General features: G+C 38.3%; 1 protein-coding gene across 1 annotated transcript in view; it reads left to right on the forward strand.

Annotated features, from left to right (window-relative positions):
- PLXNB2 (plexin B2) overlaps positions 1-12,222 on the forward strand; it is a 245,525-nt gene extending 233,303 nt beyond the window's left edge. The window contains 8 exon segments of the mRNA XM_056510938.1: positions 3,247-3,401; positions 4,802-4,962; positions 5,535-5,682; positions 6,177-6,241; positions 6,950-7,025; positions 9,022-9,030; positions 9,032-9,097; positions 11,920-12,222. Of these exon segments, the coding sequence (XP_056366913.1) occupies positions 3,247-3,401; positions 4,802-4,962; positions 5,535-5,682; positions 6,177-6,241; positions 6,950-7,025; positions 9,022-9,030; positions 9,032-9,097; positions 11,920-12,024 (785 nt within the window). The 3' untranslated portion in view covers positions 12,025-12,222.
- Positions 12,223-17,295: the final 5,073 nt, after the last annotated feature.

Genomic DNA, 17,295 nt, shown 5'->3' on the forward strand with positions numbered 1-17,295 from the left:
TCGTGGCAAATTAAATGCAGCATCTTTTGCTTCTGGAGACAATAAATGCTGTTACTAATATGTATCAAGAAGGAGAATGGTTCCAGTGATCTCATACTAGTATTTCTGTACTGAACTGTAAACCAAAATACCACATTCTGTTATTTTGAGTGGTTTTTCCTGATATTTGGTTTCAGGGTTTATGTTTTGTTGGCTTTTTTTTTTCCTTTTTTAATTCTGAATAAAAATAGACAAGGGTTGCAGATTGGAAATACTAATTAGCAGATCTGTTAGAGCAGCCCTTCCTTCATCTCCACGGAGCAATATTCATGGGTAGGAGAGACTGGAAGGAAGATAATTTGCTGCAAGTCACACAAGGGGAAAGAGGCTGCATTGTCTGATGTTTACATCTTGGTTCCTACCACTATAATTAGTCAGCACAGTCTATTCTTGCTATTAATACTCCCCCCAACACCCCTAATCCTTATTTTATATTGGATAAGTATCCAAAGAACACCCAAGGGCCAAGACAAAAAGCTCAGGGGGAAACATTTGGTACCCTGGACACAATTTTCTTCCTGCTTACAGCTTGATGCTTAGTGTGAATAAGGAGATAAAATGGAGGTATTTCCCCCATTTTTTTATTTTTTTCATTTGCTACTTTCCCATTGAGGAAAATATTATCTCATAGAACTGTTATTTTTCTCTTAGCAACCATATTGCTAACATGTTTTTTTGGTCCATGTTCTGAATTTCTCTTCCTCTTTCCTCTTGCTATTTATAGCAATGAAGTGAGATCTTCGGGTTGCAGAAGTTCATCTGGTTGAGCTTTAGTCTCTTAATCCTTACTTTCCTATGAAATAACTACTATTCCTCTAGTGGCCAGCTCTGCTGTTGCTAAACAAACACAGAAAAAACTCAGCTGCATGTAAGAGCCAGTAATGTCAGTGGAAAACCAGTTAAACTGGACCATATTCCATCAGGAGGGCAAAGAGAATAAATTCCTTTGATTCAAAGGAGGAAGCAGGAGTGTACCAAACAACTGACATAAGGCTAGAATATAGTTTCTGGTCTAACTGCATGATTTGATCTGTTAATTTCCAAAAGTAAATAACAGGGATTGCAAAACAAATTCCATACTTCATGCCCAGCAGTGGTTCTTACTGTACTGGTGGATGACTGCCATGAATGGAATCTATTGTGAAATCACAACCACTTCAAAATAAAGTGATAGCTTTTATTTTTTCTGGCTTCATTCACATGAACTTCCAAGTTGAATTAAGGACTCTCAAAGGACAATATGGGATTTAATATGGGATTTATATTTCTTCCCTATCTTGTTTAAAAAAAAAGCAAATGTCCCAGAAGACTGCATAACTAATGCTTTTCATGAGAGTATATAAAGTAGATTCAAGCAAAAGTGTTGGCTTAGCCAGATTACTCTTGAATGTTATTTTCTCCTGTGATGTAAAATATTGAATGTACATGTGAGCTGGGAAATTCAATGTCACTATTGAGGAACTTAGTTAATAAACCTATTATAGTCAAAGTTAATGCAAAGTTAAAAACTGATATTTTTGTGCTGTAACTGGAATTCAGTTATGTTAGAGGTGTATATTAAGGCATAAAACTTAGCAGAATGCAAAATAATTTGTACAATGGGGCAGAATCACCATTTTTATGGGAAAGCTAACTTCTATATTTTTAAGGTGTCAATGATTTTAAATGTACTGATTCAATAACTTCTATTGGGAAAGTGCCATTGGGACTATGCCAAGTAGGTACAAAAGTTTGGGAATTAAAGGAAGAAGATACAAAACCAGGGGATTTGAAAGTGACATAGAAACCCTTTTCAAGGAATATTAATGGCAATTTAAAACAATTGTATCATCTCCGTTAGAACTGTCTGTAGCAGAAGATGGAGTTTGTCTGAACAATAATGTTGATGCTGAAATGCAAAAATGCTTTTATCCACTGTGTGATGGTTGGTCCAAGCCCCAGGTTGCACAGTGAGGCACTGTAACCAGACCAGCTGTCATTATCACCCAAGTGCTTACTCCTGTTTCTGCTTCATTGTAACAGACTTGATAAGAGGCTCTCCCTCTGGTTTAAACTATATACCGATGAACAAATTTTTTAAAAATCCTATTATAATGGATATGAATTTGCTTCAGTCATTACCTCTAGCTGCTGGAGTTCATGTCATCTCAGTGAAGTGATGTGTTTTTCCTCCACTCAGCTACAAAGTCAAGTGGTGCTTATCAAATGTTGATAAAAGGAAGGTTAGAACTGAGGTACCATATTTTGACCTCAACAACTGGGGTAAAGATGTGAGTTGTAATGGTGTTACCTAGAAAAAAGCTTGTACCAGGAGTCAGCTGCAATTGATATTTCTGTGGTGGCTATGGAGCCAAACCTAGCTAAGATTTTATAGCTTGATCATGTCTTTGAGAATTCACTAAGTAAAGAACTTGATTGTGTGAACCTCAAAACATACACATACTGCATTTACATGAATGTCATGATTTAGGAATGGTATTCTCCAATTTAGTCTTCTACCACTCCAAGCCATGCACTGCTTGCTCACTTTCCCCTCCACCTCCCCCTCCCCTGCAGTGGGATGGAAAGGGCAATGGGAGACACAAAAGGTAAAAATCATGGGTTAAGATAAAAACAATTTACTGGAAACAGCAATGAGATGAGAAAAAGAGGACTAATGACATGGATACAAGAAAAGAAATGTTATTGCTCACCATGGAAACCCCCAGCAACAGACAGCACCTGACTGCTCCCTCTGTCATGCTACTGCCACTGCTCCCCCCAGCTTGAAACTGTCATTACCCCACTGCTCCCTCCACACTTACCCCACTGGAAGGAATCCCCTCTTCCCAGAGGAGACTCCCATCTCCCCACCTGTGACAATGACATGAGGTGATATAGAACAACCTCCTATGTCCCAGCCACGACCCCTCCTGGCTACTGCAAAGGTTACCCTGGTTCAAGCCAGGACAATGACCAAATAGGAGTTTTCCTATTGTGTGATTCTTTCCTCTCCCTTTGGTCTTGACAAAAACAGGCTTTTTCAGCTCTGTGCCACTGAACATTTAGTAATTGAGTTGTATATGTTGGACAGGAATGGAGTAATCTAGGTCCCCTTGGCAAGAGGATAGGTATGTTATCTATATATGTATATATGTATATGATTACTTTAGTGTTGCTGCTTTCGGGGTTGTGTGTTTTTATAATTATTGCAATTACTGTTTCTAGGACATGCACTCCTGGAAGATGAAAATAAGGTCTGGCATCTAGTCCGGCCAGTGGATGAAATGGATGAAGGTAAATCAAAGCGGGGCAGTGTGAAGGAAAAAGAGAGGACCAAAGCTATTACAGAAATCTACCTGACCAGACTTCTTTCTGTGAAGGTAGGGCTCAGACATGCTATAGTTACTCCTTATTCCTACAGATTTTGAGATACAACTGAGGAAATAAATGCAAATATTAGTCATGTCTTCAGCTGTGATTTGGAATATGTGTTGTGTACAAGCTGGTGTTCAAGGCTTCAAGTGATTAATATGCCCTGAGGGACATTATTGGGAAGGAGATAAAATACAACTCCTGACCAAAGCTGAGAACCTCGATTACATGATCATTAAATAAGGATTTTCCTTGCCAGACAAAGATGGATATTCTGCTCTGTGCCACTTGTTTAGATAATACTTTGTTGGGTTTTCTTTTGAACTGAATGTTTTATAAACTCCTACAAAGCCTTATATTTCCCTGTTCTTGTATGTGATCAATGTTCCAGTAAAACCCAAAAAATAAGTTTCCAAATAATAATAGTCCTTTTAGAGTATTTTTAGTGCCTATACTGCAAAATTGATAATGAACAAAATAGTTTTTTGAAACATTTCTCCTTGGAGAAAGAATTTAGAATGATGTGTTTAATGACCACAAAGCCAGGCTCTTTATGTGAAAATGAAGTCAGTCTGGCTCCAGCTAAGGCCACTTGTCCAAGGGTGGAAAAGGATATGAAGGAAAATCTTCAGATAGATGACACTAGACTCAAGATGAAGAGCCAAAAAGTTGCTTGCATCCCTTTTTTCTGTTAATAAAGCCACTGCTTTGTATTTCCAATAGCCATTTTATAGATTATTACCAGTCTGAAGCTTTAATTGACTCATAAAATGTTGGTGAGGTGTTACAGGGTCCTGTCTAAAACAAGAAGACAGTCTCTTAGGTTGCCATTACTAAGATCCAGGCAGGTGCTGGAATCCAAGAGCACAGCCCTCTGGACACTTCACTCCTTGGGCTCCGTGGATGTCATGAAGCTGAGTCAGACTGGGTGTCTGATAAGGCCCATGTGCTTGCCCTTGAAGAGAAAGGCCAAATGCTCACTGGTACTTCTTCCTCTCAGTCTCTTTCTAAAAACTGCAGAGCTCTGGTGTCAGAGAAACTGGATGAGGGAAGCTGCAAAATCATTAAATAGTTTATTATGTGTGCACAATGACCCTGAAGGGTAAATGTAGAAACCAATTTCTGCTGCTTCTGTCAAGCAGCAGGCACAGCTTTCTGTGCAAACCATAGGATCTCTGGTGAAGTCACAGCCTTGGAGTCTAGAACATCAAATTGTGCTCTAGAAGATCTTTACTGTGTTGGCAGTTTACAAAGTCACTGCTCTAAGAAATTGTCTTGCTTTTTGTCACTCTTAACACTCAGGGTAAAGGCCATCGGTGATGACAATTGGATTATGTCCATAGGAATGAAAGATGCTGAGTTCAGCTTGTAACACAAATGTAACTGATTTTTTAAAACTTGTTTTTAGGGGACACTTCAGCAGTTTGTAGATGACTTCTTTCATAGTGTGCTCAACTCAAACCAAGTGGTGCCACCAGCTGTGAAGTACTTCTTTGACTTTCTTGATGAGCAAGCAGAAAAACATGACATCAAGGATGAAGATACCATTCACATCTGGAAAACAAACAGGTACAGTATGGACAGAGTCATACTTGTATTGCAGGTATCTCCAGGTATATACTAGGACTCTTACCACAAATCAAAGTAAATTTCATTTATAATCCTCAGAATAATTTTATTTGAGATAATATGTTTATGAGATGAAAAAGATTTCCTGTAAGCCTAGAAGTGGCAAAAAAATGGAACCAGTTTACCTATAGGATTGTCACTGGCAGATTTACCATGTTTACTTTTTGTCTTTCCTCAGAGAAGAGGAAAGAGGCAAATGGGACTAGATTTACCTGTCAAATCACAAAATCTAATACATACTACTTGATACTTTCTCTGACCACCCATACATCCTTCCTTGCTCTTTTGGGGCACTAAAGATCCTTCTCATATGAGTTTTTCTGAGAGATGTCAAGAGTTGGTTTTCAGGCATGGAACCCAGAAAAGCCTGTATAAAAGTTGAAATAGAAAATTAAACATCACTCTTGTGAAGAGATCAAAATGCAAAGCCCATACTTAATTTCATGTGTTTTTCTTATTGTAGAATATTTATTGTGTAAAAAGGATTATTTATCTTTTTCCTTGCTTTGCAGCCTGCCTCTTAGATTCTGGGTAAACATACTGAAAAATCCCCATTTCATCTTTGATGTTCATGTTCATGAAGTAGTGGATGCTTCCTTGTCAGTCATTGCACAGACTTTCATGGATGCTTGCACAAGAACAGAGCACAAATTAAGCAGAGTAAGTGATTTGCATTCTACATCCTGACTATGCTCATGCCTGACAAGACAAAGGGCATCCTCACAGACAATACCCATTCTCTGAGGAGATACAGCCTTGATCATTTCTTTTTAGTTTAGAATGAAGGTAACATTTCACCACTTAACAGGTTGGTGAACTGTCAGTATTTCTGTGTAGTCTGCCAACTGATACTATTGAAAATGGAGAAAATATCAATGCTGTTATAAAAAGCATAAAAAGAACTGATTGTTTCAGGATCCACCAATAATTTATTATCACCTTGTATTGATTCATATGTAAAACTCAGCAGTAATGCCATGTGTAAATGTCATATTTTTATTAAATAATCCCACCAATGTTAATAGGTATACCAATGTTAATATCTGTAAAGCTCAAGTGTATGTGAATATAAAGGCTTGATCTTATGTTCTTGACTTTCTTTTGCTTCCTAGAAATGTTCATAATTACATTTTTCTGTATTCTAAATTTTTCAGGATTCTCCAAGTAATAAATTACTTTATGCGAAAGAAATCTCTAACTATAAGAAAATGGTGGAAGAGTAAGTATCAACTTTTTTCATGGTTATTCAGTTGTTAGGATTTTAAGCCTGTGTGAGAAGAAAAGAGAATGCTAATATAGTCAAAGTCAGCTGTCAAATACTAAAAATTTTACACCCAAATGTTTAAAGATCCCCTTAATGACGGCATTGGCGGAGTTGAAATGGAGCTCCATTATGACCCAGTGTGTATTCTTGTCTGTACAGACAGATGAATAGATTTATTCAGGAGAAAATATGATGCTGTTTTCTGCAGTCATAGTTGCTACCCACATGATCTGTCTAACAAATGCTGCACTTCCATAACTCAGTAGAGACCAAGTCCTGAGAACATTTTAAGAAACATTTTTTCCTATTCTGTCTGACTTTACTCATTTACTAATTTGAAATATACTAATTTACTAATATTGAAAAATATCATGGAAGATCTCCTACAGAACAAAACTCTTGCCAGTTTTAAGACCTAAAATAATCATTACCTGCAGTTACAGATTTTTTTTTCTCTGTGGTACGTTCTTGTACAATCAGGTATGACTTGCCTCTACTGCAAAAGAACTTATGTTGGAAGACAGGATTTCTGAAGGAATAATTGGGCTGTTGTGGTAGAGTATCTCTTGTGTTAGTAAGGAAGCATGTTTGAAACAATGGCAGAATTACCAAACAGACACAGTTTATTTTACCTAACTGAAAATCTTTTTTAATCTCTTTTAGTTACTACAAAGGTATTCGTCAGATGGTGCCAGTGAGTGACCAAGACATGAATACCCATCTAGCAGAGATTTCTAGGGTAAGAATATAATCCATTTTCTTGTCATGAAATTGGAACCAAGTGTAACAGTGGTTTTTATTGTCTTCTCTTTCTATCTCAACAAATTGTGATTTTTATATGTGCAAATATCAGATGAGTTATTTCATAAATCTCTGAAATACTCCTGTTCATTGTAGTCATGCCTGTTAGATCTTTGAAATGTTGATTATTGAATGGAGTCAAGAATCCTTATTGTCACTAATCTATCTGAGTTATGCAGGGAATAGAGCACGGTGTTTGGATTTTTCACATCCATTTGTGGAAAAATTATAGCACTCTTGAACTGTGCTTTCTCCTCACAGCATATAGAGGATTTTTAACATTGATCATACTGATAATGAGTAGTGACTGAATTCACAGTGCTACCACAGCAAAACTTAGATAACAGAAATTAAAGAAGAGGCATGAACATTAAGTATAGCATATTTTAGAACTGTCTATACAGGGGCAATGCTTCTGCTTTATGCTACATGTGAGAAGTTCATTGTGTGCCTGCTCAGTGGCAGCTTTTGCATTGTAGGTTATTTGGGTTACCTCACGTGGAGAAGAGCAGAGTGGGGTGGTTGCTATCTGGGACTTGGGTTGGAGATGGGTGGAACAAAGTCATTACAAAACCTGCTTCAGTCTTGAAAGAGCCTGTCTGCTCTGCAGCTCAGCTCAGCTCGAGCAGGCTCTTGCCTTCGAAGCACTCTGTTTTTGGAGAACCAGGAGAGTCCCTCACCAGTCCTAAAGATGTTGTTTAGCCTGAGCAAGAAGCCAGAGTACTTACTGGCTGGTTTGCTCATTTGCTTAATTTAGTTGAAGAGCTCTAGCGTAAGGAGGATGTTTGGGGAATTTTTTGCGGTTTGTTTATTTCAATGCCCTTAGGACCTAGCATTTTGCAGATCAACATCCTCATGAGAGCATTTCTATTTTCAGTCATTCACTACAAAACTCATCTGCAGTGACATTTCATTTTACAGTTCACTTTATTTATTACATAAATTGAGATGTATTTAAAATTGGAACGTTTGGTGATTAAAAGTAAATTCAATATAATGCTTTAACATCAGCAGGATATGCTCTTCCTTTCTATTTTCATTATAAATTATGATAAAAATTAATATGGAAGGAGTGATTGAACACTGCAAATTTTGACCAGCTCTAAAAGTGACTTTTATAGAGCAAGGGAAGATGGATGTTTCTCTGTTGCTTTATCCTTTGGGTAATCATTTATGCCAGTAGCAATATTTTGCAATTCTTCATTTTCTTAACTAACTTAAAAGACTAAAGGCGTAGCTAGAGACTTGAATCCTACACATTTGAATGAAGAACATCTGTTCAGACAGGTAGAGCACGTTCACTAATATGTGTGGGGGCAGGGGGAAGATGAGGTAATGGAAGGGTTATTTCCTGCTTCATTTGAAGTCTTTTCTCTCTCTCTTCTCACCACACACCCATCCCGCCCCACCTTTCTATCTTCATGATTCAGGTGGCTTTTTCCAAATGTACATGTGCTCATGATATTGATGAATTACACCTTTGCTATAGTGGGGTGTGAATAATTACCAGGATGTAAAAGGAACTGGAGAAAGTATTTTAAATACCCATGATGACTGTCAGAACCAATGCTTAATACCTCAACAATATGTAGATTGTACTGAATAAATGTTTTACCTTTTCACACCCATGCTGCTAACAGATGTTTGAGCTGTAGCCTGTGGTTTGACGTTCAGAGTTCAAAATATCTTCCACCTCCAATGCTAAGAGTTGTGGGCAGGCTGGAAAAATACCAGAGGGAAAGTCTTGATCTAAAAATCACCAAACAAAAGGTTTCACACTCCTTTTCTCTGCCCCAAGTGTCATTTAACAAAAGTTAAACACAGAGCTTGCATTTAGAAATCTTGTCAATTCTACCCAACAGTTGTGCATGTGCATAATTTTCAGCTGTGTGTGATCCTATTTTGACATGTTTGCTGCCTGCTTGTGTTAACAGGCACATACCTGACTCCTTGAACACACTTGTGGCTCTGCACCAGCTCTACCAGTACACTAACAAATACTATGATGAGGTAAGTTATGGCTTTTTTTTTTATGCTTTAATATCAATGGTAAAAGGTTATGAAGGCTAACAATAGTCTAAAGGAGTGACTCCTGGATTTCTCTGAATAATCAGGTGAAAGCAATGCTGAACAAAGTGCAGTTGCAGTTATATACCCTGCTTGGCAATTATACTGGTCAAGAGAATGTCCTTATAAATGAACGATTTCATTATGGCTATCTGGTTTTGATAGGGACAGTTTAATGGGTAGTTAAACAAGATTTGAAAGAGAAATAGATTTTTTAATCATTTCACTTCTATCATCCTAGTAAGTATATAAGAATGTCACCAAGCAAAAAGCCATCAGAGTTATATCAGATTTCAAGACAGTGTGCTTTTTTATTAGGATCAAGCCGTTAAATTTGTTTTGTTTGTAGAAATTGGAGCCATGTCCTTTTTATTAGTTAAAATGCTCTTTAAACTTCTGTGCATGGTACCATCCCTGTTTTGCCATGCCAAGTGAAGTGCCTGCCTAAGGTAAACCAAAGTAGAGTAACTGTTGAATATAGCCTGATTCAAAAGCAGGCTCACAGCTTCAATGTAAAAAGTTTCTTAGGTTTTTCACACCCTGTGGAAAGGGGAACAAAGAATATCCCAGAGTAGCAGAGTTTGGCTATGGCTCTCCAAACTTAATCTGAAAACAAAAAGAGAGAAGGAAACTTTTATTCAAAGGTTTCCATGGAAATGAATGCCTCCAAAAAACTCTCTGAATTAAAGCAAGTAAGAACAGATGCTGAATTAAAAAGGAGCTCAGCACATGTGAGCTCTGTTTGGTTAGTCTTGCACCTCAGCACAGTTCATGTTTTCACTTACATTTAGCCACCAAAGACAGTGAGTCGCATCCTTCACTGCAGCTGCTTTATACAGGAGCAGCCAGCCTGCCCCAGCTTTTAAACAGATGCAAGCAGGGAAAATCAAATCACCCTGAGAAGTCTTACAATGATGGTCAGTGGGGGAAGCAGACAGAAGAATGTAGACCAAGCCTGTGGCATCCCCTCACCCCTCATCCCCAGTGCTAAGTTGGCTTTCAGCACCTTCCCAAATGTGTCCGTAGTTTGACCTCTTACAAAAACACTCGGGGACCCTGAGTGACAGATGAAATGCCAGTCCCTGAATCATCCACACCTCAGGCAGTCGCCAGCCTGTGGGACTTCATCAGTGCAGGCCAGCACACCCAGTAAGAGCTGCAGCTCTTCCCTTCCATGTACATCACTGTGTAACAATGAGGTGCATCTGATGAAAAGGCTGCTAATTCAGAATTGTGGAGATAATCTGTCAAGAACCATTCAGTAAAATTAATCAAGCTTATTTATTTTCCATGAAAATGTTTTAATTTGCATAAATTGGAACATTTTGCAGCTGCCCTAATCTTTATTTCTGACACAGTGGTTCCCAGCATGTGCTGTACCTTCTGCATCTCTGCAGGGCTTGACAATGACTAAGTGGGTACATTCTAATTGTCCACATTTATATGAAGGATATATTCACCAGTAGAGATAATAATGAATTATTTAGGCTAGATTTGAGGAGTTACAGCTAGATATAATTGTTTAAATTAAGGAAACAATATCAAATTAAATTAAGCCCAGTTTAAATACTGCAATAAGTGTTTATTAAGTCTGTCTTGTAAAAATATTTTCACGCTTTAAAAACAAATTCATTAAAATAATTATTTCTAAACAAATTTGCTCCATGTTGGAAATGCAAACACTATACCAGCCCTTCAAAGTGAAATTATTGCCTAGATTGATTCTGACTGCATTAATCTGCATTCTCAGTGATATTCAAGACGTAAGAAGAACCACATGTAGTGACAGGCAAACTCCATTTTTCCAGTCCTTGTACTTGCAAGTTTATATAGTATTTAAACAGTGCTAAAGGTTTCTGCTTGATTACACTGTCAGACTTATATTAATAAAGCCAGTTCTAGAGAAGGAATGGTTTTGTCATGTAACACATTTTTCTAATGGAGAAATCTAATAGCTAGTGGGAGAGTTTTCCTAAAGGATTGTGGAAATTAAAACCTTTCAAAACCTTTTGAATTTTATCTGGGAAGCCCTAAAAAACTCTATTTGAAGAAAAGCCTTCTCATAACAGATGACCTTTACTGGTTCTTGTTTTCAAATCCCTTGTGTCTTAAGAGTCATATCCTCTTATATATATATATATATATATATATATATATTCTGTACAGCAGAGGTTGTAGGATACTGGGGGCTCCTCTGAGGAGCTCTTTGCTTTCCTGAACTATGTTGTGCTGGGCCAGAGTCTTGGCATTTCTTGGCGATAGCCAAAAGGGAGCTGCTGGCCTTATTCTTATATTGCCTAGAGATACAGGAGACCTTGCCTTGTCCTACCATATGCCTGTGCATGGACCACCCAGGAGCTTCTCATAACTAAAGCTCATGGGGATGGAATATAATTACTGATGGTAAATGACCCTTAAGCTTTGTAGGGTGCACTGTAAGTAAAAGCACGGTTTCTTAAATAGCTCTAAGGAAATTCTTCCCCTGCCTGCTCCATCTTGGAATGTAATATTTTACAAGATAAAGTACTACCTAATTATTTGCTGGTATCCCAGCATAATGGGAAACATTACAGCAACTTAGATAAAGTAACAGAGACAATCATTTTTACTGTCTTTGTGAAAAAATAGAACATGGGGCCTAATAGATGGACTTTGATACAGAGTGAATGCAAAAGACTCTTTACAACGAAAGTAACTTGGTCTCAGAACTATGTCATACATGTTAAGCTAAATTATTCTAAACTTTCTGTGTTTATATCTTCCAGATTATAAATGCACTTGAAGAGGATCCAGCTGCACAAAAAATGCAGCTTGCCTTCCGTTTACAGCAAATAGCAGCTGCGCTAGAGAATAAAGTGACTGACCTTTGACTCAAAAGCCGCAATAAAATCTGATCTAAAGATGTTCAAATTCATTCTTCCTGTTAAGGAAATAGTGTTCTATTTTTTAATGTATAATTACAACTTTAAATGAAAGATTTCATGGTTTTTTGATAGCAGAGGTGTAATGTAAAGAATTTTTACTGTAAATTATGCTTCTAATTAAAAGCTGTGTTGTGTGTAAATGAATCTTCTGTGGGAAAGAGAGTCCTTTGGTTGGGGGCAGGGTGGGGGGTGGAAGAAGAAAAACCTATAGTTCATTTGATTTAGTAGAATCTGAGACATCAGCATTTAGGATTCATTATGCAAGGAAAATTCAATACTATAGCATCCTTTCTACCTTAAGCAATATTTGTACTAGGAAAACAATAACATACTCAGAGACACATGCAATATCCCCTTTTATTTTGATAACTGGAAATTGACTTCCATAGAGCTCTCAAACTTTATCTGTGCTCTTAATGAACATAGGGGACAAAGTGTCCGATTTCTCTGCAAGATCTAAAAATAGGATTTGCTACTACACATGGTTCTAAATTTAATTATTTATCTCAATGGTGATGCACAGTATTTCACCCACCACAGTTGGCTGTGAGAGAAATAAAAGTAATGTCAGTGTAGAAGAGTTCTACCAATGAAGTCTTGTTCGGTTCAGAAATCACTGCAAAGAAGGAATTAGTCCTTAAAACTTTAAAACTCTTTGTTATTATTGTGAGTTTTATGATATATGCTAATGTGCCTTACTTGTACTAATTCTGTGAATCTGATGAATGGTTTTGTAAAAAGAAGCAGATCAGAAAAATAAGTATTTATGTGCTATTGAATGACTTTTGTGTGAAAAACATGACCAGCAGAATGCTTGTAATTAGCTGCTTGCCGAGAGTGTGCTGTTTAACATGATTTGATTATGTATAATATCCGATTTTAGAATGGTTCTGATGATTTTTTATTTGAATCTTGGAACTGTCCTAGAAATACCATCACTTGTTTTTATTGTATCTGTGATGTAAAATACTAGTATGATATTGGAAAAATCCTATACCTGTCTATTGAAAACCACTCGGTCAGTTTTGAGCCTTGGAATGCTGCATTTGATTGAATACACACTATAATCCATAGCAAAGAAAATTGAAATAACTTGTCAGAAGGTGTGTGTTTACAATATAGGTAAGCTCCGTGCAAATCAAAAAGTTAGGTACGTCTTCTTAAATTGCTGTATTGCACATCAGAGAACTTTACTTCTCTTTGTCTTGCAAGTTTTTGGCAGTAAAGTAGCATTTTAATGAAGTGCTGCCATCTGTACTCCTTCATTCATTGTCCTGCCAAGCACCCGGACTCTGCTGACTCTCAGCAAGCTAATGCAGTGTCTGCTGCCCGCTCTCCCTGCCTGGTAGGTTGGCACACACTGACTTCTACTTTCTGTTGATATTTTTTTTTTTCTCCCATTTTGAAAATTTCCTAGTATTTGTCAGTGGGCCTTTCCTTCATTTTCTGAAAATCACAAGCCTCTCCAGAACTGGTTTCCTGCCCAGTAGGCTGTGAGCAGGTTTTTTTGTTTATTTTGTATTTGACTTCTTGCATTTGTCTATAATCATTCCTGAACCTGCCTGGGCTGTAAGTTATTTTATACTGTTTAGGACTGAGCTATAAGACTGCTACAGGAAGGTGCTTTGCCAGTTATTCTTTCACCAACAAAGGCATCCTAATTTCATGGCTAATCTGTTTCTTTTTCATTATTTGTAAATCCTGTTAATTGTAAATCAAATACAATGTTGTTTTTTCCACCAAGTGTCAGTGGATCTTTACTGAAGCTGGGGGGATGGGCCTTGGAAGGGTTTGTAATGCTCCCTCTGGGAGAGATGGAGCAGCAGCATCCATCAGTCTGTGGTTGGGAATGGAGGAGCGCAGCACATCCTGCAGATGGAATGTCTGACATCATGCCCTTTCTATTGGCATTTGCTCTGAAAAATGACAGCTCTCTGGAGAAGCAAGGATGTAGTGCAACATACCAGAGTGAGGTCTTCTTGCCCGATGAATCTTGGGACCTGAAAGCCAATTAAAATACAGGCTCAGCAGGATCTCTCCAGAGAGACCAGAGAGCCCTGCTTGAGCATGTAGGGCTTTCAGAGGGAACATTATTTGTTGTCCCCAGTGACTTGACACAGAGCAGTTGCAGCTGTGGCTGTGGGGTGCAGAGGGGCTCTAGCTGGAGCAGTGCACACACGTGTGTGTCTGCTGGCATGTGCGAGTTCATGATGGATCCATTAGCCATTCTTAGTGCCCTTTGCTCACATCCTGGGAAATTTGCAGGCTATCAGTGCTGTCTGCCAGGGAGCACAGAGGCAGATAATGGTGAGCAGCTGCAGCTACAAAGAAACTTAATGCCAGTTCTTCAATTTCTTCAAGTCCTCTGTCCTGAAAGCATGAAGACAGAATTTGAATTGAAGAACTAAGCTTGTTTATTTTATTATTTCCACTTTTGGCTAAGCTCCTCCAGTGCTTGTTTTTCTACCCTGGTGCTCTGTTTTGTCCAGGCCTAGGTTTTGGCTTCAGTTTTCATTACATTTTAGCAATCTGATTCCTAAAACCTTCATGCTCCTTATTTGGTTTCTACTGCTCCTGACATCTGGTTCATCTACAAGATAAAAGGCAAAAGCTCACAACCTCTCTGGGGTCTCCCTCCTTTTCACCCCTTCTGCAACTCCTCTAAAGGGCACTTCTTAAAGTGCAAAAACCTTCTCACTGTCAAACAGGAATCACTTTACTCCATAGCAGCAGCTGGGAGCAAAGCTCCTTTGCTTGGACATTTCCCAGATGTAGATGGGAGGCTGGTACAGGCATTCGACCACCACCAGCAGGTCTGAATCCCATTGCTGACAGCAGTCTCTCCAAGGTTTTTCTTGCCTCCTTACCAGCAAATATGCAAATAGAGATCTCTTATGATGAGACAAGGTCCCTGCACATGCTTGTTTGGTATGTAGTAACTCACCCAAATGAACAGGAATGGGGTTTTTTTGTCTCTGGCCAGGAATTCAATCTTTATTCCTTTGCCAGTTTTCCTCTGACTTCTTACTTGATCTTTTTGCTGCTCTCTGTATGTTATAGATTTATAAGCAAGTGGTTATTGGTGGAGAGGACCTTGGTTAGCTCACATAATGTCTCCAGAAGATGACTTCTCTGATTAGTCTGTTACATCCTATTTGAACCTCCCTCTCCTGCACCCTGCTGTGTTGGACACATTTCTCAGCCTGCTGAGTCTGAGCTTTATTTACATGCACTCTCTAAAGTTGGCCTTTCTAGTAACCTTTAGAAAATAAACAGAGCCATCACTATAAACAAAACCATACAGGGAATTCAGAAATTCAAACTGGAATTCACAAATTCACAAACTGTGGTAACTTTGGAGGATTTTTTAGCCAGCTGCATAAAGGCATAAAATAGCTCTGACCTTGAAATTCAGCTGTCCCAGACTTACCAGCATAATGAGTTTTTGTGGCCAGTACTTTACCATTCCAAGTTCTCCAGCCTTATTAGTAACACAACCATTTTCAGCCACAGTATGCCCTTGAGGATATGCACCTACATGGCCTAAAAAACCCCAGTCTCTGAATATGATTGGGAAACACCTCTTTTGCATGCTTCCTAGGGTTCCAACACCTCTATTTATCCTGATAATAGTTCTAGACAGAATATGCACTTAAGCATGTGGTGTAACAGTTCTCTGAGGAGTTCCTTCTAAAGAATTTGATCTTGAGCAAAGATCACTTAAGACTTTTCCCAAGTCTGTTGTCTTCTCTTAGAAAAAAACTGAGAGGAAATTGTCTGAGGGCTTTTTTTCCCTTTTTATCTCTGTATAGAGGTACTGTTCAGAGCAGTGAGACAGTCAGCTTCAGAGGTTTAAATAAGGATGTCTACCTGCCATTTTTCTAAACAACCATTGGCTTGAGTCCTGTGTTATTGTGCCTTACACTCAGAGGAGTTGAAATTCAGCACTTCGAGTCACTGGAGTTGAAGCACTGGGAATGTAAGCATTGTTGTGACTTTCCTTCCTCCCTCATTCCAAGTTCAATACAGTCAAGCTCTGCACCTGAAGCATTCCAGGTTCTCCAGCACACAAAAGCTCCTCTCTTAGCTGTCTGTTTTGCCAGATCTGCCTGGAGCACAGGATTCCCTGGAGAATGAATGACAGCAGCACACAAGCTATAATGATCAGCCTTTTTTTTTTTTCTCAGACTCTACATACCTAGTCTGTGTTTTTTTTTATTTTGATAAACCCTCCTTCAGTTAATGAATGATGAGTTTGAAAGGTGGATTTTTAAACTAGAGTTGGTCTTTTAGCCTCTTTTGTTAGCCTTTGTCTTGATGGGCCCAAAAGTGATGGTGGAATTCTTGGTGTTTGACAGTTCCTGCAGAACAGAAGGAAAAGAGACTTTCCAGACCCACAGTTACAAGGAAGTTTTCAAAGGTTTTGTTTTCTTTAAATGATGTCCTCTTTTGCTTCAGTATCAAGGAACATTTCTCCATCCATTAGAGAAGAAAGTGGTTTCCCCTGTGCAGGCTTGTAATAACCATCTATGCTGTGAAAGATCACTGCTGTTGTACCAGACAGTCAGGGCTGACTTCTGTCTTGCCAGTGCATACTGCTTGCTGCTGCATGTCATTACCAAAGAGGACAAATCCTACTGTCATTCATAGCCAGGCCATCAAAAGCTATTTCATTTACCCATGTATTTCTGTTTCTTTGCTGCTTCTCAGATAATTGCCATTTGAACCAGAAGAGAGTTTGAGTGCTTTCCTTCTTTTTTTAAGCTTTTAAAGAACCTATGTGTCTTAACAGATTGGACGCTTCAGAAAGAAACTATTTCTTCAGTGGGACAGAGGACAATAGATCTCATACAGCTGTATATGGCTCATCTTAAAAGGAAATAAAAATCCCACCATGAACCCCACACTGTGTTTTTGAAATCCTTTATTCAGTGCTCTAATTCTGAACAATTTTTTTAGCTTATTTAATTGTCCTCAAAATTGAATGTTGAACAAAACTCACTTTTTTCTTTTAATCTACTGTAATAAGAAAGGAGTGAAATGAAAAAATGTATTCCTTTGATACCCTTAATCTTTTCTCTCCTGTGGCTATGCTTCTATTCACTAAGAGATCATACTTGCTAGTTGCAGAGCCCGGACGCCAATCCATGGGATTTAAAACAAACCCAAATCCATGTTTCCTGCAGCTACATCTAGGTCCGTGGCAAAGCTCACAAT

The sequence above is a fragment of the Oenanthe melanoleuca genome, chromosome 1A (genome assembly GCF_029582105.1).
Source record: "Oenanthe melanoleuca isolate GR-GAL-2019-014 chromosome 1A, OMel1.0, whole genome shotgun sequence".
Taxonomy (NCBI): Eukaryota; Metazoa; Chordata; class Aves; order Passeriformes; family Muscicapidae; genus Oenanthe; species Oenanthe melanoleuca.